Source organism: Trachypithecus francoisi, unplaced genomic scaffold (genome assembly GCF_009764315.1).
Source record: "Trachypithecus francoisi isolate TF-2019V2 unplaced genomic scaffold, Tfra_2.0 Lachesis_group3, whole genome shotgun sequence".
NCBI classification, from domain to species: domain Eukaryota; kingdom Metazoa; phylum Chordata; class Mammalia; order Primates; family Cercopithecidae; genus Trachypithecus; species Trachypithecus francoisi.
Window position 1 is genome coordinate 157,219,537 of NW_022681468.1, and position 27,063 is coordinate 157,246,599.

The 27,063-nt window shown below is 42.0% G+C and overlaps 1 protein-coding gene across 2 annotated transcripts in view; it reads left to right on the top strand.

Moving 5' to 3' along the window:
- Positions 1-27,063, top strand: part of FMN1 (formin 1) — a 425,302-nt gene that overhangs the window by 14,808 nt on the left and 383,431 nt on the right. Inside the window, exons 3-4 of one of the 2 annotated variants that reach the window (XM_033190692.1) lie at positions 146-210; positions 23,807-25,795. In XM_033190692.1, coding sequence (XP_033046583.1) covers positions 23,938-25,795 — 1,858 coding nt within the window. In that variant the 5' untranslated portion in view covers positions 146-210; positions 23,807-23,937. Of the gene's footprint in view, positions 1-145; positions 211-23,806; positions 25,796-27,063 lie in introns of those variants that run through there. The other variant, XM_033190690.1, reaches the window with a different exon arrangement.

The following is a 27,063-nucleotide window of genomic DNA, read 5'->3' on the forward strand; positions in this document are numbered from 1 at the left end:
GACCTTAAAGGGTCAGCGTTGTGATCCCCAATTTCTGAAAGCCCCTTCAAATTTGCTACCTAATAAATATAAGAAACACAGCAACACATACGCACCTAGTGTGCAAATTACTTCAGGTAAGCCTTGATTTTCTTTTTTTACACAGGCCTGGTGGCATCACGTTTTTCACATCTCCGCATCTGGACCCTGCCCAGTTGAAGGCTGATCTAGGTAAGAAGGTGGACTAAGTCATGGCGGCAGCTTCTGCTCACTGACACGCTGCGCTCTGGCCCTGGGCTTCCATGCAATGTTTTCACCCACAGCATTCTGATTCCCACCTTGTTTTTCCTCCCACGTTGTTATGTTAATTCCACTAAAGCTGCTCTTTGACCATGCTGTACTACAGAGCAGATTAGTAAATTCCAGCTGTCCCCTAAATAAAGTAAGTATTTCCGCTCCTGATTTCAAAGCTGCCTCCCAGCTCCTTGCTTATCTAAGCCTTTCTACTTTTTTCTAGTCACTCAAGGCAGAAGACTTTTGTTACCAATCAATCAAGAAGAATCAAGGAAGGAATGCTACTATTTCTATTCTTATTATAAATAGCTAACTGGGCCCACTATGTGCCAGGCACTATTTTAAACACTTTCCGTATATATTTGTTAATATTTGTATTAATAAGTGATTCACTCATTGGACAGATTTTTATTGATCACTCATGATTTTCTAGTTAATCTCTGAAACATAGGACATGGCAGTGAACGAAACTCTTTTCATGACAGTTACAGTCTATAGTTGTGGGGAGAGACAATGTAACCATTAGACATATAATATGGCAGGTGACAAGTTCCATGGAGACAGATGCCTCAGGGAAAGGGACTCAACAGTGATGGTGGCCGTAGGTACTGTTTTAAATTGGGTGACCAAGGAAGCCTTTCTAATGAGGCATCATTTGAGAAGATACCTGAAGGTAGTGCCAGATTGAGTCATAAAGATTCTGGGGCAGTTCAGGCAAAGGGAAGAGCAAAAATATGTTTTTTTCAGTTTATGTTAGAATCCTGAAATCATACCTTTCATTTTTCTATCAGGGATGGATCAACATTTCATAGATCCATTTTTTCCATTGTTTCGTATCTGAGAGCATCAAATATTTTTTTCTTTTCACATTTTGTACTGCCACTTACGTTTGATTTTTAATGGAAAGTTTGGTATCAATTTATTATTTTATTCTCTTATTGAATTTTTATACTTTTCGTATTTTTTTCTCCTTGATATATGTTCAATGGTGGGAAGCCAATTTTGTTCCTAATTATGAGTTTACTATCTACTTTAATTGTTGTGTTTATTGGAAAGTAAAGATCAAGCTGTCACTAATCATTATTGCTGGCTACAAATAATAATATGCTTGGATTTTCAGGCAGAGATGCAGGTTGGATTTGTCTCTTTAGATAATTACATTTTAATCCACTATTTACTGAATATGTGTCATGTTTTATGTACTGCAGGGAATACAAAGATGGTGACAATGACAGTCTTCCCTCTAGAGAGCCTCTGATCAAAGAGGAACAATACATTGCAAAAGGTTCATTGCCAAAAGAATGCAGGGCGTATTGGGATTCTATTCTTGGATAATGAGGGTCTGCAGCACATAATAGTAGCAACTACTTATATAGTATCTACTATGTACCAGTCACTGTATTCTAAATGCCAATGTATCTATCAGGTATTGACTAACTTTAGGAATTAGAAATTAGGGCTCACAAAGATTACATAACTATGTAATGTGCTAAGTGGAAGAACTGGGGTTTTAACCGTGGCAGTGTAGTCCTAAAGCCGTGCTAGGGGGTAAGAAGGGTGGGAAACCCTTGCCCTAAAGACTATGAGGCGTGTGCCTCAAGGAAACCAAAAGTGTAAGTTCATGCACATGGTTAGGATTGGACAAAACGGTCTAACAGAGGTAGCTAAACAGACTTGAGACCCAGAGCAGGATATGGAGACATCACAAACCATTGAGACTGGCAGATAAAAGCCCAAGATAGTCTCAAGTTGAAAATTTTTGCCTTTATACACAGGCCAGGAGGGAGTGATTAAAGGCACCTCCTCAGAGGGTACATGTTAAGTGCAAATAATGTTTGGATCAGAGCAGATGGAAAAGCCTTGGAAGTGCTGGAGTGGAGAGGTGAGTGTGTCCTGGGTCTCATTTAAGCTAACAGTGAATGTTCTTCCAGAACAGAAGTGGAAATAATATGCATCGATTAGTTCATTCATTTTTCATTCATTGAAATTTTTTTTACATTCAGTGCTATTACTTATTTTTGATACTTCATTTGCTTTTTTTCTAGTTTTTTTGTATTCCTGATGAAGGATTGACTTCTTCCTGCCCGTAGATGCCTCATATTTACATTTCTTTTCTTTTTTGAGACAGTGTTTCACTCTTGTTGCCCAGGCTGGAGTCCAATGGCACAATCTCAGCTCACTGCAACCTGTGCCTCCTGGATTCAAGCAATTCTCCTGCCTCAGCCTCCCAAGTAGCTGAGATTACAGGCATGCGCCACCATGCCTGGCTAATTTTTTTTTTATATTTTTAATAGCGACAGGGTTTCACCCTGTTGGTCAGGCTGGTCTCAAACTCCTGACCTCAAGTGATCCACCTGCCTCAGCCTCCTAAAGTGCTGGGATTACAGGCGTGAGCCACTGCACCCAGCCTTCTCATATCTAAATTTCTGACACCATTTCCTTTGCCTGTTTTCACCCCTTACTGTCTTGTAGTATCTCTTTTGGCTCTGGAAATCTGAGTTCTGATCCTATTTGTGCCCTGAATTTACTGTCTACCTAGAAAATTAATTTGGTGAGTGGGTTTCATTTCTTTGCAGGGGGGACTGTGGAATTGCACTGCAAGTAAGGAGAACAAAAGGCATTTTTACAGATGAGGACATGGAGGTGCAAAGAGATTGAGTGACTTGCACAGGAGTACTGTTAGTAATTGGCAAAGCTGGACTTGAGTCCAAGCCTTCTGACACTGCTTTTTCCTTAGTTTGTCCTGCCCTGGTAGAAACCATCTCATGTGAAGATTGATCAGTCTTAAACCAGTTGTACGTGGTGTGAGTGCTCCATGTTCTATGACTTAAAGAAGAGGAATTAGTAAATGAGTAGGCCTGTTTTCTGAATGAGACCTATTGTCCCCAATCAGTCCTGTAAGGAATTTCAAGAGCCAGGGCTCTGGGTCAAAGCACCTGGGTTCAAATCGCAGCTCAGCAGCTTACCAGCTGTGAGACCCTGGACAAGTTACCCTCACGTGCCTCAGCTTCGTCCTTGTAAATGGAGATAATACTAGTACCTACTTCATAGGCTTTTCTGTAGAAATCAATGCGTTAAAACAGGTAAAGCCCTTGGAAGAGCGGCCAGTACGTGGTGAGTGATCACTAAGCAGCAGTAATTATCTTAATTATTTAAAGACATAGACTGTTCCTTCATCTTTTGCTTGAGAACCAAAGTGCAGAAACACTGTTGATGTTCTTAAGCAGTGTCTTAGCTGCAGGCAGAAGCATTAGGACCTTGCTATCTGCGAAGACCCCTGACCATATTAATACTTCTGTTTAAGTGAAGCTAGATTCCTTTAATTAACTTCACAACCATCATTCTCCACTGACAGGGTGACCCTGCAAATGAAAATCTTCCTGTGATGGCTAATATATATAGTCAAGAATGAAATGATTCATATCTAGTCATATTTTTAGAGTGAATTTTCATAGGGACAGCAAAGAGACAGTGAGAAGAAAGGAAATATAAAGAGGCTGATTAGAGGTGCTTAAAGACAAATTATCCATGTGAAATAGTGTGGAGGAAAAAGGTTGACAAGTAGTGGGAACTCCAGGAATTATTATTACTATTTTTTCTTTTTGAGACAGGGTCTCACTATGTCGCCCAGGCTGGAGTGCAGTGGCACAATCTCGGCTCACTGCAACCTCTGCCTCCTGGGTTCAAGCAATTCTCCTGTCTCAGCCTCCCAAGTAGCTGGGACTATAGGCGCCTGCCAACATGCCCGGCTAATTTTTGTATTTTTAGTGGAGACAGGGTTTCACTCTTTTGGCCAGGCTGGTCTCGAACTCCTGACCTTGTGATCCACCCGCCTCGGCTTCCCAAAATGCTGGAATTACAGGCATGCGCTACCATGCCCAGCTAACTTTTGTATTTTTAGTAGAGATGGGGTTTCACCATGTTGGCCAGACTGGTCTTGAACTCCTGACCTCATGATCCACCCACCTCGGCCTCCCAAAGTGCTGAAGTGCTGGGATTATAGGCATGAGCCACCATACCTGGGGGGACCTCAGGAATGATTTTTAAATGGAAAATGTACCATTTGCTTTGAGGGCCCTCTAACCGACTATTTCTCTCAAACTTCCTTCAGCAAAATTCACATGTCTCACATCTTTACATATTGATCTTGCTACAATATTCGGATAAATTGCTTATTTAAATAAAATTATGTATGTGAGATTCCTTAAGAAAGTATGAGGCATTATGGAATTTTGAGGCACTGTAGCCTCAGTTCAACTTTGACAATAATAGAAAATATTTGACTGGGGCAGAACCCTTTATTTGAAGAGAACAATATATCGGTGAGAATTTCTTGGATGATTTTGATATCCATGTGAAAAGTTCTTCTAAGTGTGTGTGTGTATGGGAAAAGTGCTGCTTTTCAGCTTTCTCTGCTTTAATGTGTACTACATTTTGGCTTCACTGAGGCCATACCTAGCAGTTGCCAGGCCAGAAAATATGTCACCCACACTGTGTAAAGTGTTCTAAGCTTAGTTTTTGAAGATTCATTTCTTGATTTAAAAGCAAAGGAAATGGGAAGAGATATAGAGAAATAAAGGCTACCTACCTTCTTGAATTTCTTTCAAAATAGAAGTAGTGAAAGAAGAAAATAGATGGTAAAACACTTAGAAGTGTGAGGAGGTTTTCTTCCAGAATGTCAATTCTTTCCCTCGAAATAACCTAGGAAGTCTCCATAATTGACATCCTAGCTCTTAAAGGATAATTCCTTCAGGTTGGGCACGGTGGCTCAGGCCTGTAATCCTAGCACTTTGGGAGGCCAAGGCAGGCGGATCACTTGAGCCCAGGAATTTGACCCTGGCCTGGGCAACATGGCAGAACCCTCTGTCTAAACAAACAAACAAACAAAACAACAACAACAAAACCGACCAAACAACAACAAAAACAAAACAAAAATCAGCTGTGCACTGTGGTACGCACCTGTAGTCCCAGCTACTTGGGAGCCTGAGGTGGGAGGATTGCTTGAGCCTTGGATGTCAAGGCTGCAGTGAGCCATGATCATGCCACTGCACTCCACACTCCAGCCTGGGTGAGACCCTGTCTCAAAAAAAAAAAAAAGTCGTTCCCTCCTCTGAAAGGAAACTAGTTTTACTACTTAAAGCAGATGTGGTAAGAAAAATTCTTTCCATCTAAAAAGTTCTCAGTGTAACAAATTCCCTGTCCAACCCTGTAGGTTGGCACCCGGATTTTGAAATAGAAATCCTGATGTAATTGAACCATTGCACTTGGCTCATGGGAGACACTCAAGTGTGGCTTGCGGAAAGATTTCTCATTGTCCCCCTATTCTATAAGTCTAAATATGGGTTACACAGGGATCTTGTCATCGCCAATGTTCAGAGAATGGGAGTTGGCAACATGGAAAACTGCATCATATAAGCTGAATATGATCCTATGCTCTCAAGAATACAATGGCTGGTATTGGGGCTAGAAACACTTGATTGATCCCTTAAGTATCAGTGGATCAAATTATGTGTGTTAAGGAATTAAATGGTCTAACTAACTGAATAAAAAAAAAGTTGATGATTGGGATCTACTTTGTATTTGAAATGAAAATTTTATGATTTGCAGTATTATGGAATATAGCTTAAGAGAGAAAACATTCTTGGCCTTTCCAAGAGGATTGTATAACATAATGTACACAAAATACTAGCTCAGAATGGAAGTGGCTCTGAAGGCCAACTCATCCAAGCATCTGGTCTTTCACACAGAGGTAAAATCAATCGGATCTAGTAATGGATTGGAATCTGAGAGGGGGAGGTATTAAGAAGGACTTACAGGTCTGTGGAAATAGATAGAATTTCCTTAGAATTTCTATCAAATAGTCATCAACATGCACTTGAAAATGTCCAACGATAGCAAACTTTCCAAAGAAACCCATTTCATTTGGATGTTTTTTATTTTCTTTGGGAAAAGAAAATAATATTTTTCATCGAGTTTCTTCTTTTTTATATAGCCTTTTCTGTATCACTTACTCCTTCTTCATCCTATATAAGCTTAATAACCCAGAAATCGTTGTTTATAGGTTCCAGTGAGGCCACATTAATAATAATAATACATATGATATCGAATCTTAGTTCTTTCCTGTTTATGTAGGATTTTTTTTTTTTTTTTTTTTTATGGAGACACAGTCTCGCTCTGTCGCCCAGGCTGGAGTGCAGTGGCAAGATCTCGGCTCACTGCAAGCTCCGCCTCCCAGGTTCACACCATTCTCCTGCCTCAGCCTCCCAAGTAGCTGGGACTACAGGCGCCTGCCACCACACTCGGCTAATTTTTTGTATTTTTAGTAGAGACGGGGTTTCACCATGTTAGCCAGGATGGTCTTGATCTCCTGACCTCGTGATCCATCCGCCTTGGCCTCCCAGAGTGCTGGGATTACAGGCATGAGCCACCGTGTCCGGCCTTACATGGGATTTAATTCACCTCTTAAAAGCTCCTTTGGTTATTTCCTCAAGTTTCCCTCTCCCTCTCCCTCTCCTCTCCCTCTCCCTCCCCTCTCCCTCTCCCCTCCCCCTCCCCCTCCCTCTCCCTCTCCCCTCCCCCTCCCCCTCCCCCTCCCCCTCCCCCTCTCCCTCTCTCTCCCTCCCCGCCCCTCTCTCTCTACACCTCCCCCCCCGCCCCCCCCCCGCCCCCCCGTGACCTGCATTAAAATGGTGCTACGCTGGTTACAGCAGGCTTTTGCAATGATCATTTTGAGTTCTTAGGGGATGAAGTAGATGGGGCGTGGGGGAGAGTGGCCCCTTCTCTATCAGCAAGCATGCTTTCTCACCTGGGCCCTGAAGCAGCACTGCTTGTTTTCATGGTGTCTTAAAGTCTTTTACAAACACAAAGAAACTTCTACCTTCTTTCTTCTGTCTGCGTCAGATACTGTTTTTCTCCATTGCCCTTATCTTTCTCTCTCACCTCATCCATCTTACTGACAACTTCCCCTCTTTCCCCAGCTTCTTGTAATACGTCCTCCTCCTTGTACCTCCAATCTCAAAACTGTCTCCCTGCCTATCTAGCTGTGTAATAAACCTATAAAGGATTCATTACTTTCACAAAGAGGTAGACTGGATATCTCAGAGTGGGGTCAGGTGGGTCACCCTGATGTACAGCAACTGTATTATGAGGTTCTTCAGCTGCTTCATCATTGTTCTATGGGATACATGGTATTGCCCTTGTATTAGAAAACCTCTGGGAAGATCAATCTTGTACTTACTGCATGCTTTCTAACAGTTGCCTCCCTCTTACTCCCTTCCCTGTTCTCTTCCTCGTAAAGTCACATTCTTTGATTCTTTTTTTTTTTTTTTTTTTTTTGAGACGGAGTCTGGCTCTGCCACCCAGGCTGGAGTGCAGTGGCCGGATCTCAGCTCACTGCAAGCTCCGCCTCCCCGGGTTCACGCCATTCTCCTGCCTCAGCCTCCCGAGTAGCTGGGACTACAGGCGCCCGCCACGTCGCCTGGCTAGTTTTTTTATTTTTTAGTAGAGACGGGTTTCACCGGGTTAGCCAGGGTGGTCTCAATCTCCTGACCTCGTGATCCGCCCGTCTCGGCCTCCCAAAGTGCTGGGATTACAGGCTTGAGCCACCGCGCCCGGCTGATTCTTTATCCTTCATATTTTCTGCAAAATTACTGAAATCCTGTGTTTTCTCTTTTCTTTTTTTCTATTTTTAAAAACACTTTCTGATAAGCTAGAATATTGACAGTCTTTAATCTCTACTCAATGTGCTACACTTAGAGGACTATTGACTTTGGGGCTACATTGACCTTGTGTTGAAGCCCAACTCTGCCACTTCCTTCTCGTGAACCTCTTGTGAATCCATTTATGATCCATAAAGTGAAGGTAACAACCTTATGAGGCAGAAGTTAAATTGCCGCGGTTAAAAGAGCTGAAAAATAAAGAATTTCCAACTCTGTGTCAAACCACATAACCAGTGTCAGTATCCTACACTTCTTCCCCTTTCTGCCCATCCCTTGGTGACTAAGTTGCACCTCCCTGTGCAGATGGCTGTACCCATCACTCATGAAGAGCCACATAGCACTCTCACTGCATGTGTGGTACCTTTTTTTTTTTTGAGATATCTTCATCCATAATGACTGTACTAATTTACATTTCCACCAGCAGTGCATAAGTTCCCTTTTCTCTGCATTCTCAGTAGCATCTGTTATTGTTTTGTCTGCTATTAGCCATTATAACTGAGTTAAAATGATATCTCATGGTGGTTTTGATTTGCATTTCCCTGATTAGTGACATCAAACATTTTTTCATATACCTGTTGGGCATTAGTATGTCTTTTGAGAAATATCTTATTCTTGTCCTTTGCCCATTTTTCAACGGGTTTTTTTAAAAATTGTTGAGTTGTTTGAGTTCCCGGTATATTCTGCATATTTGCTTCTTGTCAGATGAATAGTTTGCAAATATTCCTCCCATTCAACAGGCTGTGTCTTCACTCTGCATTGCTCTTCACTCTGCTTTGTTGTGGAGAAGCTTCCTAGTTTAATATAGTCCCATTTGTCTATTTTTGGTTTTGTTGCCTGTGCTTTTGAGGTCTCAGCCATAAAATCTTTGCCTAGTCCATAGTTCCGAAGTGTTTCCCTTGTGTTTTCCTCTGCTAGTTTCATGTTTTACATTTAAGTCTTTAATCCACCTTGAGTTGATTTTTTGTTTATATCAAGAGATATAGCAAGTCTAGTTTATTTCTTCTACAGATGGATACCCAGTTTTCCCAGCACTGTATATTGAAGTGGTTGTCCTTTACTAATGTATGTTCTTGGTGCCCTTGTCAAAAATCAGTTGGTTGTAAATACGTGGATTTATTTCTGGGTACTCTATTCTGTTCTATTGGTCCACAAAATATGGTTTTTAGAAGAAAGACTTGAATGCTATAAATTTATTTGGCTTAAATAAATGCAGCTAAATGCATCTTTCTCCTGATGGTGTTGGGCTTTTTGAGAAGGATATTCTTGGTAATCCTGATCTCTTAATCTATGCAGAATCGTCCAACTGGGAAAGTGATTATGCAAGTGTGTGTCTACTTTAGAAAATATTACTTCATCTGATGATAAAAGAATAAACAATATGCCCAATAGTGGCCTCATCTGGCTCACAGATTTAGTTTGCAATTTGTGCTGATTGCAACTTTTTGGAAAAGGCTATTACCCGCCCCCCCCCCAAAAAAAAGAAAAAGAAAAAAAGGCCTTTTTAAAAAAGCTGGATCTCTAGGCCCAGCTCCTTCTCATTACAGACCTATTTGCTATACTTATCATATATTTGCTTTTACATCAAAGTGTCTTTGACATTTGCCACAGGCGATGTAAAATCTTCCTGATGTCAGAACTGTGCTCAGAGTTCTTTAATTCCCAGAAATTCCCTGGTATTTTTGTAAGAGGAAGAAGCTTATCCTTCTTCCCATTAGGAATCTCAACAGTAGCCATTTGTCTCAAAATTCCATTTGAATTTTTTTATTGCATATATTTATTCCTTCAATCAAATTTGAAGTTTTAGTAATGTCAAATTCAGAAATTGTTTTTATTAAACTGTTTTATGTTTTCAAAGGATTTTTATTTCTGTGTTTTGAGGATGTGTTTTGAATCCTAGGAGCATAGTAGATTTCTAGAAGTAGCATGAGACTGCTGTAACAAGTTATCTAGGGCAACAAAGCTTTGGCTTTTTTATTAGTTTCATAAATGTATATTTATGTTCCCCTTTATCCTTTTCAAGTCAGCCATTCTAATAAGTGATGTCCTTTTTATGTTTTTGCCTTTCTATTGAGATCAATTAACAGACTGTTGAGAATGAATTTGTGGAATCATCTGGAAATGCTTCTAAACTTGTATGTAAATCATGTGAAAGTACTATTGTGACATCTCCAACTGCAGGAATTGTGGATATGAGATTTTTGTACAAAGTATCAAAATTTTGAGTGGCAGTCAAATGGGGAGTTCCCAGAGCAGCTCAGTTTATCAAGAGGAAGCTGTGTATTGTTCATCCCATGGTGGCACCACTTCTTTTTGCTAAGCCCTTTGGGTCAAACTGTGGCTGCTATGACCTAGAGGGTCTCTGTCTTAGCACTGGTGACTGAGACTTTAATTCTTTTAAATTCCAATATCAAGGGATAGGGGCTAGTAAGATCTGGTTTAGATATTACCTTTAGAACTTGCAGCCTCGTGCCAAACTTGGGGTTGGTTTAAATGCTTGAGCAGATACCAGCTGTCCACAGCCACAGCCAACCTCCTAATCACAAAAAGGGCCACATCAAGCTTTGTTACTTTGGCACTTTTCCTGTGGCAGAAACTGAAATTCAGTCACAGTTCTTTTACTTGACTTGAGGCAAACTTAATGGTGATGTCCAGTTTTAACCTTTGTCACTGTCTCTGGGGTATTGCGGGACAAGTTCTTCTCTAGGCTCTGACAGAAACCTTAAACCGTGAGCACTAACATACTTTCAGGACAAAGAGGAATTCCTAACAGGAATTTTGCAAACATTATGTGTTTTTTGTCCTTGCTTCTAGATGGATAATTTATATTCTGATCAAGGGGCACATAGATCATAGAGTTAATTGCATAATAAACACAATCTGTTAACCATATTTTTCTGAAGAGAAGCAAAATAATCCTTATATTAGAGGCCCCCAGATGGCCTTCCATAACAGATTCATTATTTCTCCCTGAACTTTTAAGAAATGCAGTATTTTGTCACTTTTGCCCAGAGAAACTTTTAAAATAGTCCTGGATTCAAGTTCCAGTTCTGTGACTGAATAACTTTGTGACTTTGGACAAGTTACTTAACCTCCCTAAGCTTACATGATGCTCATGGGTAAAATGGAAAAATTATTAGTACCCACTCATAAGACTATGAGAATTACAGGTGGCCCATGAATAACATGGATTTGATCTTGGTGGATCCATTTTTATGTGATTTTTTTTTTTCAATAAAAGTTACACCAAGTGCGCCTGTCTCTCCTCCCTCCCTTCTCCTTCACCTCTTCCGCCTCTGTCTTCCCTGAGACAGCAAGACCAACCCCTCCTCTTCCTTCTCCTCCTCAGCCTACTCAATGTGAAGACAATGAGGATAAAGACCTTTAGGATTATCCACATCCACTTAATAAAGAATAAATATGTTTTCCCTTCCTCGTGATTTTCTTAATGGCATCTTCTTTTCTCTGGCTTACTTTATTATAAGAATACAGCATCTAATATATATGACATACAAATATGTGTTAATCAACTGTATATGTTATCAGTAAGACTTATGGTCAACAGTAGGCTATCAATAGTAAAGCTTTTGGGAATCAAAAGTTATACATACATTTTTGACTGTGCAGGCAGGGGGTCAGCACCCCAACCCCTGCTTTGGTCAAAGGTCAACTATAAATGAATGAGGCATGGTGTACATTAGCCAAAGGCATAGCACTGGTTAAGACCTTATGAAATGTTGGCTGTATTAGTCTGTTGTCATGCTGCTAATAAATACATACCCCGGGCTGGGTAATCTATAAAGGAAGGAAGTTTAATGGACTCACAGTTCTGCACGGCTGGGGAGGCTTCACAATCATGGCCAAGGCAAGGGAGAAGCAGAGGCACATCTTACGTGGCAGCAGGCAACAGAGCTTGTACAGGGAAACTCCCGTTTATAAAACCATCAGATCTCATGAGACTTATTCACTACCACATGAACAGTATTGGGAAAACCACCACCATGATTCAGTTATCCCCACCTGGCCCTGCCCATGACACGTGGGGATTATTACAATTCAAGGTGAGATTTGGGTGGGGACACAGCGAAACCATATCATTGGCTAATGTCATCTCTCTCCTCTCCTCTTTCTTCTCCTTAACCAAGTATGAATCTACCCATTTCATTACCTCACCTAAATATTTAATTTTTACTAGATTTTTACAGCTTGCCACAGATTGTTATCTTTTACCCCTTGATTAGTCTACTAAGAAACACATGAGCTTGGCACACAGCAGTGGTGAGTCCAGTTGCCTTGTTGGATTGGGATGCATGCCTCCAACTCATGGCCCAATGCTTCCCTTGCTGGATTGCCCATCCCTTTCTACCCTGGGTAGATCCTTCTCTTTAAGCAGTCTATATATATGGTCACTGGTATTTTATGAAGTGCATTTCAAAATAACTAACTCTTAGGATGGATTTCATGAAATAACGCTGGAGTAAGATGAAGAGGACTTTCCTCGATCCTCATGGTAAACAAAAGAGTTTGTAAAACTGTAATACCAGTATTTCTCCCTGAACAACAGCAACAAAGCAAAAAGGAAACAAACACACCTATGAAACTGTTGCCTATATAATCTCCTGTAGAATTCTGAGTATTTGATGGGATATGAATTTTTTCTTAAAAGGTATCTACTTCAAGATTTAATAAAATTATATTTAAATGAGAAATCTTTACAAAGTAGTGGCTTTGAGTCCACTTGCTTCACTGCATATAGTACTATATTGTATTTTTATTTTAAGTCCTATCCAGCAATATATTTTTAAATTTGAGGCTTTTTAAAAATGGCATTTTGTTTCATTGGTCTTCTTTCTTTACAAAAAAAAAAAAAAAAGGGAGTGCCAGTGGTACTAGGGTAGTGGAAACAGCAGCATACGGAGAGTCCAGCAACCTGGATTCGAGTCCAGTCCCATTGCTCACTAGTTGTCTGACCAGGGGCAAGTGGCTTTGAAATTTCTTGTCTCCTTTAGCCTCCTTGGGTGTACAGTGACAATAACAGCTTCTGCTACGTCTGCCTCACGTGGTGGTTTGGCTCAAATGGAAGCTCAAACCCAAGAACTTCTTTTATGGACGTTTTACACAGATGTCATATTACTGTGATTTATAAAAGGATTTCCAGTATTTTATAAAATCAAAACACACATAATGTGAGATAATTAGAATAGGTTTGCCTTCCATGTTACTAGGTTTATAAATGAACAGATATTTTAACAACAACCAAAAAATAGGTTTTCTGTCAACAGATGTGTCTATCAGGGAATTGGGAGAGATGACAGATCAGCTTTGTCTTGGAGAGCCTCCATAGTCTCCCGCTTCCTCCTTAAGAGCTGTGCTCTGTGGCAGACCTTTAAAAATGAGAGTACCATCAAAGCACCCTGCCTACACCCTCAATCCTCTATAAAATGGGGTTACAATAGTCTGTTTGCAGTTGCCTGTTAAAAACAAAAATCTGTTTAAACCCCTTGTGCTCTCTAACTGGAAAGCCATTGTTCAAGAGCAGCTTCCTTAATCAGAAAATGCAAATTTGACGTAACATATGCAACCATCGTTCCTGGTGTAAAGTTCTCCCAAAAGCAAACTCCACAGAATGTGTTCACATATCTAAAAAAGATACTCCCGATGTTTGAAAAGGAAGCTTTCTTTGTCTTACTAACTACAAAGTAAAATGTACTAAGACCACCTTTGGTGAGATGTTGTGCTGTCACCATTGTTGGTAAAGCCTTAAATGTTCAATGAGTAGGAATCTCCTATCTACAGATTCTTTTTTTAAATCAGGCAGTGGGTACAAAAACATAGTTAGAATCAATAAGAACTAGTATTTGATTGCACAACAGGGTGATTACAGTCAGCAATAATTTGTTGTACGTTTAAAAATAACTAAAAGGGTATAACTGGAATGTTTGTAATGCAAATAAATGATAAATGCTTGAGGTGATGGATCCCCCATTTACCCTGATGTGATTATTATGCACTATATGCCTGTATCAAAATATGTCATGTACCCCATAAGTATATATACCTACTATGTGCCCATAAAAATTAAAAATTAAATCAGGGGGAAGGGGCTTATTTCCTCAGCATACTCATTTATCTCCTCTAGATGATGTTAGCTAGATAGTGACATAAAACCAGCGATATGTTGAGGATCTCAATATCTAATTTTCATAGAAATCATGTGGAAAGCTAATACTCATTTTTCTTTATGTAATTAAGCTTTGAAAAGGTAAGGGAGAGGCAAAGAAAGAATTCCCAAAAGTCTTTGAGAGGATCTTCAATGCGCACACCTTGTTAGCATCTCTGAGTATCTGTGCGGGTTGGTTTGTGGGTCAAAAAAATGAACAGCAATGAAAAAATATATACAAAAAGGAGCCCCTTTTGTTCCTCTAATACCCAGCTGTGACTTTGGCTAGAAAGTTGTCATCTAAAATCATTCTGTTGGCTGAAATTTGTCCTCTATTTCTGTAGAGATTTGCCAGTATGTTAAAATAAGACAGAGCTTGTGTTGGTGGTCTCACAGTCAAATCAGAGTTTCCCAAGAAGGAATTTTGCTTCCAGAAAACTAGTTTAATGCTTGCCTTCTTGTGACATTGTTAGAATGCAAAGAAAATCATAAATTTACAGTCTTTTTGAAGAAAACAAAAATCATTGAGAAAATATGTAAACTCTCTCAATGTCAGGGCTATCTCATAATAATCTTTTTTCCTTTACTTAACCTTAGTCTTTGAATAGGAAACCATCCTCCTTCTTGACAAGGCTGATTCCTCCCCCTGTGTCCTTGAGCCCATGTCTTCTTTGGCGCCTTTTGTCCCATATTTTATACCATCTTTCATTGTGTCACCAATATCTCCTTCTTCGCTACTTCCTTCTTTTTAACCTGAAAACACGCTTATGTTTTCCATGTCTTTAAAAAAAAAAACAAAACAGGCCGGGCGCAGTGGCTCACGCCTGTAATCCCAACACTGTGGGAGGCTGAGGCGAGCGGATCACCTGAGGTCAGGAGTTCGAGACCAGCCTGGCCAATATGGCGAAACCCCCACCTCTACCAAAAGTAAAAAAATTAGCTGGGCATGGTGACTGGCGCCTGTAATCCCAGCTATCTAGGAGGCTGAGGCAGGAGAATCGCTTGAACCCAGGAGGTGGAGGTTGCAGTGAGCCGAGATCTCACCACTGTACTCCAGCCTGGGCAGTGTCAAGAACAACAACAACAAAAAAACAAAACAGCCAGGTATGGTAGCTCACGCCTGTAATCCCAGCACTTTGGGAGGCCGAGGCGAGCAGATCACCTGAGGTCGAGAGTTCAAGACCAGCCTGACCAACATAGAGAAACCTCCTCTCTACTAAAAATACAAAATTAGCCGGGCATGGTGGTGCATGCCTGTAATCCCAGCTACTTGGGAGGCTGAGGCAGGAGAATCACTTGAACCCAAGAGGCAGAGGTTGCGGTAAGCTAAGATTGTGCCATTGCACTTCAGCCTGGGCAACAAGAGTGAAACTCAGTCTCAAAAAGAAAAGACAAGAAAAGAAACCAAAATAGCAAAGACTAAGCCTTAACACCTGTACAGGTTATTACTCATATTTTTTTGTCCTAACCATCAGTGTTCTCTCTTGCTCTTTGTAATATAGTTTGGTGTTCTCCCACTCTACTAAAGTTGCTACCTAAAACTCTGTAACATCTCTTTTTTTTTTTTTTTGAAATAGCGTCTCACTCTGTCACTCAGGCTGGAGTGGAGAGCAGTGGCATGATCTCAGCTCACTGCAACCTCCACCTCCTGGGTTCAAGCGATTCTCCCACCTGTTGCCTGGGTAGCTGGTACTACAGGTGCCAGCTAATTAGCCACACCCAGCTAGTTTTTGTACTTTTAGTAGGGATGGGATTTCACCATGTTGACCAAGTTGGTCTTGATCTCCTGACCTTAGGTGACCTGCCTGCCTCGGCCTCCCAAAGTGCTGGGATTATAGGCGTGAGCCACCGCGCCCGGCCTGTAACACTTCTAATTTGTTTCTTGACCTTTTTGCAGAATTTGATGTTGTCCCCAGCTTCTTGTTCTTGACTCCCTGTCTGTCCTCTTTCTTCTCCAATCTGTTCCGATGTTACTACTGACTTAATCTTTAAGTGTAGTGCTGAACATACTGCTTCCCTGGTCAAAAACCATCCATGGCTTCATCAATCATTTGTCTATGAAGATAGCATTAATTTCCTACCAACCTGATTAAAATCCTTCTATGACTTGGTACCTTTTATCACTTTCTTGACTTACCTCTCCTGACACGTATCTAAAAAGAGTTTTTCCCTTTGTACTTGTTAGTTGTTTTCTCAGTCTTGTATTATGTTTCCTCCTCTTGGAATTTCACTTTCTTAATCTCTACCTGTCCAAGGCCCATATTTTAATGAGGGTCTACTTTAAAATGCTTTCTTCTGCCTGAAGTGTTATTCTGATCCTGCACACATGATGTGGACTCTCTTTTTTTTTTTTTTTTAACTCCTCTGATTTGTTCTTTGATACCTTATAGAATAGGTCTCTTTCTGCTGTGTATTATAGTAATTTTGTTATTATTCCTACACTCCTATTCCTACAGTGTGTGTAGGTTGTTTAAAGAAAAACCCCTCAGTGGTTCACTCCTGTAATCCCAGCACTTTGCGAGGCTAAGGTGGGCAGATCACTTGAGCTCAGGAGTTCGAGACCAGGCTGCACAACACGGCAAAACCCTGTCTCTACAAAATATACAAAAATTAGCTGGGCATGATGGCATGCACCTGTTTTCCCAGCTACTTGGAGGAGCTGAGGTAGGAGAATTGCCTGGGCCCAGGAGTTGGAGGTTGCAGTGAGCTGAGATCATGCCACTTCACTGCAGCCTGGGTGACAGAGTGAGACCCTATCTCCAAAGAAGAAAAACAAAAAAAGGAAAGAAAAAAAAAAAAAAAAAGAAAATCTCCATGGAAAGAAGAAGAACCACTAACCTATTGCAGAACTTCCTTTTTTTTTTTTTTTTTTTCAACAGAGTCTTGCTCTGTTGCCCAGGCTGGAGTTCAGTGGCATGATCTCGGCTCACTGCAAGCTCCGCCTCCCGGGTTCACGCCATTCTCCTGCCTCAGCCTCCCAAGTAGCTGGGACTACAGGCGCTCGCCACCACACCTGGCTAATATCTTGTATTTTTAGTAGAGATGGGGTTTCAGCGTGTTAGCCAGGATGGTCTCGATCTCCTGACCTCGTGATCCACCGGCCTCAGCCTCCCAAAGTGCTGGGATTACAGGTGTAAGCCACCACACCCAGCCTTACTTTGTGTTGTTAATCTCCTCCTTGAAAAAGCTGCACTCCATCCCAGGGTGGATGGAAAGGAGAAAGGCAGGCAATAACTTGTCCAAAATCACACACAAGAGGCAGAATTCAAAGCCGTCTAGGTCTAAATGAGCAAGGGGAGGGAGCAGTAATGGTACTCAGAGAAAGCAGCTGCAGCTGGAGGAGGACTACCCCAGAGGGGCGTGGTCTTCAGTACAGGGCGCGCCTACTGCCAAACTCTAGCCCAGGAGACAGGGAGCCAGGGGATAAAGGTCCTGAGCCTCTTCCATCTGGCCTCCAATCTGTTACTATTTTCCAATGGCTAAATCTAGTAGAAGCCACAGTGCAAGGGAACTTGTTGATTGAGTTCATGAAAGTCAGTCTCTTGGTCTTAGGAAAGTGTGAAAGGTAGAGTGTGAATTTGACTGGATTAATAAAAAATTTCCAGTTTAGTAATGGAATACCGGTAATCTATCAGCCGTGTTGGGCTCAGATAGAGTCACAGGGAAAGACTGTGCCAATGACTAGGCAAAGAAAGCTTTGCATTGGCCTTTTAAGGCCAAAATCAATTAGGATGTCTGCCATCAGCAGACAGAATGACTACAACTAATTCTTGAATCTTATTTTAAGCATTGGTGAAATATGCTATGAGCAATAGACAGCATTTTCTAAAAGGCAATAATTTCTCATTATGATGAAGCACAACAAATATTTTTACTTGGGTTACAGTGAGGTAATCTACTTGTTTATTGAAAAAAGAGTCAAGGGAGAAATCACTGCCGCAACATTGTCATAGAGAGAATGCCAGCCTGGAGCCTGTCAGAGGAAACAGAAGACGTGAAGACTCCCTGGGAAGTAAAATGCTTTTACCCTGAACATAACCAGAGCAGGTCACTTCACAGGCCGAATTAAGATGTATAATTTAGTGTGTGACTCCTGCAGAGCTGCTGCATTTGAGTCCGAGTAGAATGAGGCAATGCTGTTTGAAATAGTCCTGTGAACTCAGCATGGAATTGCAACGCCAGTGCGTTTAACCCCACCGCACAGTGATTTCCTGTCATTTTGCTTTTTTTCTCTTAGGACTTACAGCTCTTTTTCCTCTGGTTTCTTGGATGAAAAATATGTGTGATGATTCCATACTGCATTCTGACTTTCTAATGGATTGTCACAGAGAAGCGTCTGCCCTGCTCTAAAGCCTTCTTCTGACGTGGAACACACCAGAGAGTTGAGGTTGAAGTTCATTTGCTCAGGGAAGATGCTTTTTTCTTGAAACAGCCAGCTAGTGAGCCTGGTTTGGCTCAGGTCGCAAGTTCCAGTGAGCCTTCTGTGGGCTGTGGTTTTCATGTCAGTTGCAGTTTCAAAGCTTTTGCAGTGCTCCATCCCATGTATGTGCCACCCAGTGGCCAGCCGAGGCCCTGGGAAATTGTCTTATCTCTTCATTTCTTTTCAAAGCCCTTCATATGCTGTTTAAGATCAGAGCCACAATCCACAGGTTGGGGTTAATTCAGGTGTCCATGAATACATTTACGGGTCACTTTGTAAGATCCTTCTCCATAATCTCCCCCATACTTCTGGACTCTCTGAGGCTCTGATTTCAGTCCTCTCACTAGAAATCTAGGACTATTAACCCGCCAACTCTTTGGCTACACACTTCCTGCAACTCTGCCCACACCTGAAACCAATGAGAGGCAGAACAGAGTGAGAGAAAAAGGAATAGGGGTTTTCCCCCATACATCGCGGGACTACAATTCCTCTAATCATAGAGAAATGCTTTCCTCCCTCGGAGCTTTAGGTGCCAACAAGAAAACGTCTTCCTATTCTTGATTCTGAATTACGGGACTTCTCCTATAACTTCCTCTGTTTGTGCTGATATTCACTGCCATGTTTCAGGCACATTTGAGTCCAGGCTTAAGGGCTACTGAAGGATAAAGTTGAGAAACTTAACTGCCTTACAGTTGGGTGATATTTCAAAGCCTGGTCTTCCTCATCCAACTGCTTGCTACCATTTGCTTTTAGAGTGTTCAGATAGCTGCTCTATGCATTTTATGTTGGTGTTTTTTGCAGTTGCATTCAGTGGGAGAGCTAGGATAGAGTGCACTTACTTTATCTTACATGGAATTGAAACACTTTATATACTGTATGATTCCTTCCAAACGTGTTAACTTTAGCATAGATCTCATTCTCTATCCCTTTACATCTAGCAGTGTTCTGGACATATTTGTTTGATTATTCTCCTGATATTCAATATTTCCAAAACTGAATTCATCTTCTTCTCCTGAAGCCTATTCCTCTGTGTGCATTTATCTTTGTGAATGGCACCACAATCTACCCAGCCACCTACATCTGAAATCATGAAACTAAATTCTTTCCTGTCACACATATTCAATTAACCACCAGACCCTTTCAATTCTATCTTTTTATTTAATTTTTACTTATTTATTTAGAGACAGAGTCTCACTCTTTCACCCATGCTGGAGCGCAGTGGCACAATCTCGGCTCACTGTAGCCTAGATCTCCTGGGTTCAAGCGATTCTCACGCCTTAGCGTGAGACCTGAATAACTGGGATTACAGGCATGTGCCACCACACTTGTCTGATTTTTTCTGTATTTTTAGTAGAGATGGGGTTTTGCCATGTTGGTCAGGCTGGTCTCAAACTCAAGTGATCCACCCACCTCAGGCTCCCAAAGTGCTGGGATCATAGTCATGAGGCACCATGCCTGGCCTGAAATCTGTCTTTTTAAATTGACTATCTCTTCTCCATCCACATTGCTACTGCTTTAGTTTTAGCCATCAACACTTCTTTCTGGAATACTGAAAGACCTTTCTAAGTGATTTATACCACTAGTCTTACCCCCTACTTGTCTTGTCTCTACTTCTGAAGTAATCTTTTTATAACAAGTATAAATAAGTAGCTTAGGATTCCTCAATGGATCCTGGGGTAGTGAAGCTCCTTCGTCTATGTTCAGTACAAAGTTTCTTATAGCATACTGCTTCTCAGGGCCCAGAACAAAGGAACTGTAGTCCCAGGATCATAAGACAAATTTCCATTTCTTTTTTTTCCCTCTGTTCTGCTCCTCTTTGCCTCCGGATGTGTGTACCACAAGTGTGGTAAGAGCATTCTCTATGGAAGTTTCTGGGTGGATGAGGCAATAGTGTGAAGTTCTTTTTTTTTTTTTTTTTCCTAAATAATAGTAGCTTTATGCCTTGTGTTGTGGCTTTATTGCTATAACATCCAATGTTATAATTTTCTAAATCTTGACTTGAGTTTCCCAGCTGTGACTAACATACAGAGTTCTAACCATGACATTTTCTCCATTTACATAACCAAGACTTATAAAGACCAGGGGGAAAAAGTATTTGATCCTGTAAACAGGCACCACATGTCCGTAATTCTCATAAAGGATATGGCCTTTATATCAGTCCCTCTCTTCTTTTATTTCTAAATTGGAATCTTCATTGAGTGTTTTTACTGTCTATACCAGCTGTAGTGAACTCCTGGTGCCCTTTTTCTAGATTTTATTGTTTAAGCGATGACCTTAGGAGGCAGCACTTTACCTGATCAGACATGCTGAAGCTCTCCAATGAGTGTGGTTTTTTTTTTTTTTTTTACTGCAGTTTCAGCCTCCCAGGCAATCCCCTTGCCTCAGCCTCCCTAGCAGCTGAGAGTACAGACTTGCACCACATTCCCAGCTAATTTTCTTTCTTTCTTTCTTTCTTTCTTTTTTTTTTGTAGAAACAAGGTTTCACTATGTTCCCCAGACTGGTCTCAAATTCCTGAGCTCAAGCAGTCCTCCCATCTTGGCCTCCCAAGGTGCTGGGATTACAGAGGCGAGCTGCTAAGCCTGGCCTCAGTGAGTGTTAAAGTAGCAAGATGTGAGACTTTGTTAAGAAATTAAGTAACACCAAGTTAACAAAATTAAAAAAAAAAAACAACAAAAAACTCCTCTATTCAAATTAGATGGAAAACCAATTTGTTGGTAGAAGGCAGTAGATGAAGAACAACATGACCTATGAAGCAATGTAGTGAGACAGACCTAGGTTTGAAACTTGCATATTCGGAGCCATATTCCCTTAGACAAGTTCCTTTATCTCTCTGAATTTCAGTTTCCTCATCTGTAAAATGGAGATGTACTGATTACATGAGACAACAAAATGAAAATATAAGTGTATATGTGCTCAGTATATACAAATTCCCTCTCTTGGGGAATAGAATACACTGTCATATTCCTATTTGAAATTTACAGCATAAACTGTGCTGTGACTTTGAACGGATTCTGAATTTTTTTTTTTTTTTGAGACAGAGTCTCACTCTGTCACCAGGTTGGAGTGCAGTGGCGCGATCTCGGCTCACTGCAACCTCGGCCTCCTGGGTTCAACGGATTCTCGTGCCTCAGCCTCATGAGCAGCTGAGATTATAGGCACGTGCCACCACGCCCAGCTAATTTTTGTATTTTTAGTAGAGACAGGGTTCACCATGTTGGCCAGGCTGGTGTCGATCTCCTGACCTCGTGATCCACCCGCCTCGGCCTCCCAAAGTGCTGGGATTACAGGCATGAGCCACCAGCCAATTCTGAACATTTTTAACACTCCTCCCCCGACATCACACAATTCTCCTAATCCATGGGAATTGAGGAGATAAGAGGAGCTAGAGGAAAATGATGCTTGAAGAGAAAGGAGAGCATTCTGTGTTTCCAGAACAGCATAGCTCATCTGCTGCTTCTCTTCAGTTTGTCTGAGAATTCATTAACTGAACTCCTAATGCTTAGTGCTCAGTATCGTGCTCAGTGGATATTGACAGCTTTGCAATTGCTTTTATTACTGATTATTATAAATTACACAATAAGAGACTACCTCCTAAGTGAGTTCTTGGACATATGCAGAGAGTTTGTACCAATAATTGTTAAGTATCCCTACACATGTGCATCTTTAGAAAATGCTGGCAATGAACATTTTAGAAAAGTTTAAAAAATACAGCTGGGGGCAGTGGCTCACACCTATAATCCCAGCACTCTGAGAAGCTGAGGTGGGAGGATCGCTTGAGTCCAAGAGTTCCAGACCAGCCTGGGAAACATGGCGAAACCCTGTTTCTACAAAAAAATTAGCTGGGTGGTGGTGGCACGTGCCTGTAGTCCCGCCTACTCAGGAGGCTGAGGTGGGAGGACCACTTGAGCCTAGTATGTTGAGACTGCAGTGAGCCATGTTTGCACCACTGCACTCCAGCCTAAGCGACAGAGCAAGAACCCATCTCTAAAAAAAAAAAAAAAAAAAAAAAAGACTGCTTGAATGAGAACAGCCCCATGTACAACTGTGAAAGAGGCAAGGCCTTTCCTGGTCTCCTGACATTCTGGTTTGACCAGATATCTGCAATTTTCATAACCTTCATTTTATCACTCTTAATTTTCTCTTTCTTCCTCAAGGAGTTACTTTTACCAGACTCTTCCTCCTTCCTCTCTTCCTTCACTCAAATATACTTTTATGTAGCTTTTTGCTATTTAGAAGCAGTTAGAAAAAACCTGAGGAAAATAATGCACTAAAGATATCGAGGGCTAATTAATAGTTACTGTATTATCATTCCCAGGGTGTGGGCGGTGCTTCTTTTAAGCAAGGAAGACTTGAAGACTGGGCAGTAACTTAAGAAACTAGAAATACAGAGTTTGTGTGTGGGGATGGTAGCCACAGAGACATTTCTGAGGTCCCTCATATTACACAAGGAAGCAGCCACCTTCCCTAATTATGTGACATTTCAGCCATTTCTGTGGTGAAGTCATTGAAAATGTGTACAGGACCAGCACTTCCTTATAGATTTTTTGCTGTTCCTCTGCCATTCCATTTGGCTACAAATAGACAACAGGAAGGAAATAAGAAGGAAATACAACCACAAAAAATAAACAAAAAAGAAAATCACAAAACTTGATTAAGACTTGAATTATTTAAATTTTAAACTTTTACATTGAAATGTTTACTGTTGACTCCAAATTTGGGGCCTAAGATCTTTCCTCACATTGTGTTTTAAGTTAAATCGACAATTTGAGCTCAGATCTTGAAGGTGGTTTTTAGAGGGTAAAAAGGCCTGATCTATCTTTGCAAAGTAATATTCCAAATATGAGTTATGAAAATGGCTATGTTTTCTAAGGATCTTAAAGCCTGCTAGAGAAGGACTTTTGATAGCTCTGTTTTACAGAAGAACATAAACTGAGGTCTAGAGAAGTTGAGAGACCTGATCCAGGCTGCACAGTGAGTCCCCATGGAGTGAAAGGGAACTTTTGTCCTGGGGGTGAAATGAGAGGACTTTCCCATCTCTCAGTTATACAAAAGTTCTACTGATCAGGAGTGGGGTGGGAGTGAGGAAGAGATTAAAATCTGGCTGTTGTCTGATTCCTTGAGTTGTTGAGGTCAGCCAGAGAGGAAGGATAAGTCATGGTTACGCTTTGATTTTATGTTGGTGTGTGATTTATGCACTCTGTTAGACAAGCTGCTTTCTTCCCCTGTTCCTCTAACAGGCAGTCTCATTGCTGGAGATGACTGTCAGCTGCTTTCTCTGCAGAGCCACCATCACATGCCTCACCACTGGAGCCTGGGAAGCCTGACCACAAACTGGCATCTCCAAGGCATGAATAATTAGGTAGGCATAATGGAAGGTACTCATTGCACCCTCCAATTGCATAAGCCCATTACGGAACTCTGCTACATCAGCTTCTATCTTCCAAAGGGGGAAGTCAGAGGATTTTCATACAAGGGCGCTGTAACTCTAGACAGATCCAGTAAAGGTTTTCATAACTGCTACCAAGTCAGGGAGGAGTCAGACATCATCAGCCTCAGCCAGGAGCCGGACGAACATCCAGGCGACATATTTTTCAAGCAGACTCCCACGAAAGACATTCTAACTGAGCTGTACAAACTCACAAGAGAGAGGGAGAGACTGCTAACCGATCTCCTGAGCTCAGACCACATCCTCGGGATCACCATGGGGAACCAGGAGGGGAAGCTGCAAGAGCTGTCCGTGAGCCTGGCCCGCGAGGATGACTGTTTCCAGAGTGCTGGTGACTGGCAGGGAGAGCTCCCCGTGGGCCCTCCCAGTAAGAGGAGCACCCACGGGAACAAAAAGCCTCGGAGGTCTGGTGGAAGGAGAGAGAGCGCTGGGGCTCTCCCACAGAAGAGGACCAAAAGAAAAGGGCGTGGAGGCCGAGAATCAGCTCCTCTGATGGGCAAGGACCAGATCTGTTCCAGCCACTCCCTTCCTCTTTCTAGAACAAGGCCTAATCTTTGGGTACTAGAGGAGAAAGGAAATCTGCTCCCGAATGGGGCACTTGCCTCATCCCTGCAGAGGAGAGAGAGCTGCCCCCCAGACATTCCCAAGACGCCAGACACAGACCTTAGCCTTGGGAACTTTGAGACGGCTTTCAAGGACACTGGGCTCGGAAGAGAAGTGCTGCCCCCTGACTGCAGCTCCCCAGAGGTAGGAGGGGAGGGCGTTCGGAGGCCGCCGAGCAGCGGGCTGCAGCATCAGCAAACAGGTTTGTCTGAAAGTCACCAGGACCCTGAGAAGCGTCCAGAGGCAGAAAAGGATGAGATGGAGAAGCCGGCTAAGCAGACTTGCAAGCAGATACCTGTCTCCAAAGTGGTGGCCAAAGTTCAGGACCTGTCCTCCCACGTACAAAGAGTAGTTAAAACGCATTCTAAGGGTAAGGCGAGGATTGCCATTTGCCCAGCAGCCCACGCTGAGTTTGTACCCAAAGCTGACTTGCTTACCCTCCCGGGAGCTGAGGTCGGGGCTCATGGTTCCAGGCGGCGGGGCAAGGAGCGGCAAGGGGATGGGTCATCGCAGTCGCCAGCCAGGGAAACAGCCACCATTTCTAGTGCGTCGGCCTGTGCCCAGGGGGCTGTGAACAAGGTCCTCCTGAAGGTGATAGAGAGCGAGAAGTTAGATGAAGCCCCTGAGGGGAAAAGACTGGGCTTCCCTGTCCACACGAGCATCCCTCACACTCGCCCAGAAACCAGAAACAAGAGGAGAGCCGGGTTGTCCCTCAGTGGCCACAAGTCCTTGTTTCTGGATCTGCCCCACAAAGTAGGTCCTGACTCCTCCCAACCCAGAGGGGATAAGAAGAAGCCATGCCCCCCAGCACCAGCAGCTCTCGGCAAGGTGTTTAATAATTCAGCCTCGCAGTCCAGCACACACAAACGGACGTCACCTGTTCCCTCGCCTCTGTCTCCAAGGCTCCCCAGCCCTCAGCAGCATCACAGGATCCTCCGGCTCCCTGCACTCCCTGGTGAGAGGGAAGCTGCTCTTAATGACTCTCCTGGTAGAAAGAGCCGTGTCTTCTCTGCTGACACCTTGGAGCCACCATCCTCTGCAAAGGTCACGGAGACCAAAGGAGCCAGCCCGGCCTTCCTCAGAGCAGGCCAACCTCAGTTGGTGCCCGGGGAACCTTTGGAAAAGAGCTTGGGGCCAGGGAAGACCACAGCTGAGCCTCAGCACCAGTCACCTCCAGGTTAGTCTCTGTTTAAGATGTTTGGAATCTGTTCTTGGTTGATTCAAGAACTATCAGTCTGCTTGTGCTACTTAAAAACTGACTAATTAACAATGGACCAAAATTTCTAGGCCTGTTAGTTCACTTTGTAGCATGAAAACGGGGAGTGAAACGGTAGGGAGGGTATGGAGATGATGAGGATAGTTTTGACCTAGTGGTTCAGAGTTATAGTTGCTTCCAGAAGCAATACTTTGTGAATGTCTTTTATTTATTTTTCATTATTATTATTATTTTGGCATTCTCTAAAGCTACTTCTGTGGTTGCGTAACAGTGACTCTCAAAGGAAACAGGAACAGGCAGAGAGAAGTAGTAACTTGTCCCTGCCTTTGATGGTACCAGTGAGTAATTGGCCTCTTGACCTAAATTTTGCTGTTCATGCTGCTGGAGTCATTCTAGGGATTCTCTAAGCAGAAGTGGAAAAGTACGCTGTGTCTTCACTTAAGTCTGTAGTTAGAGGTTTTTTTTTGTTTGTTTGTTTTTAGTCATCATCTTGGTAAGTGCTATTATTTTATGAAAAAAACTTTTGTTTTTCACCAGAAGAGGAATGAATTCAGTCTAATTTGAAGAAACTTGGTTCAAAGTTTTCTTTTTTTTTTTTATGGTTTTTAAATTTCCCATATAAGCACAAATTGACTTTATTCTGTAGGTATCTTTTACTTAGGGGTTGTTATTGTTACTGGTATAGCATCATTTCTTATGTAAAAGGTGCTAAAGAGCTCGTTTGACTTATATACTTAATGTGATTTAAAATGTTATGTGAAAATAATTTTTTGGATTCAATAGGACCAAAAAAGACTGTGTAAAAGAAGCGCCTCTCCAGTATTCGTTACATTTTCTAGGCCGCTGTGGCCAGAATCTCAGGGCTTTGTATGCCATTGTGCAGGTGATGTGTTCTTTTTCACAGATCCTCTAACAGCATATGGGCAATGCTTTGTCTAGGGAATAGCTCGTAATATGATAGACAGTCGCTTGCAGGTTAGAGCGAACATCAAGTGTAATTTTTGAGATAAAAAATATATCTAGGGAAGAGGAGCTTCAAAGCTTTTTGATCATTTTGAACTTGTAAAATTTTATAAATCTCTCTGGATCATGGATCCGGGGGTAGGTCTTTAAAAATGTGGTAAATGCTTTTCATCTTGTTTTTTGCAATATGTCGATCTTGTTTTGATGAGATTTGCTACTTTCATAAACAATATGCTTCACCAGGAAAGTCCCAGAATCGTAGATTT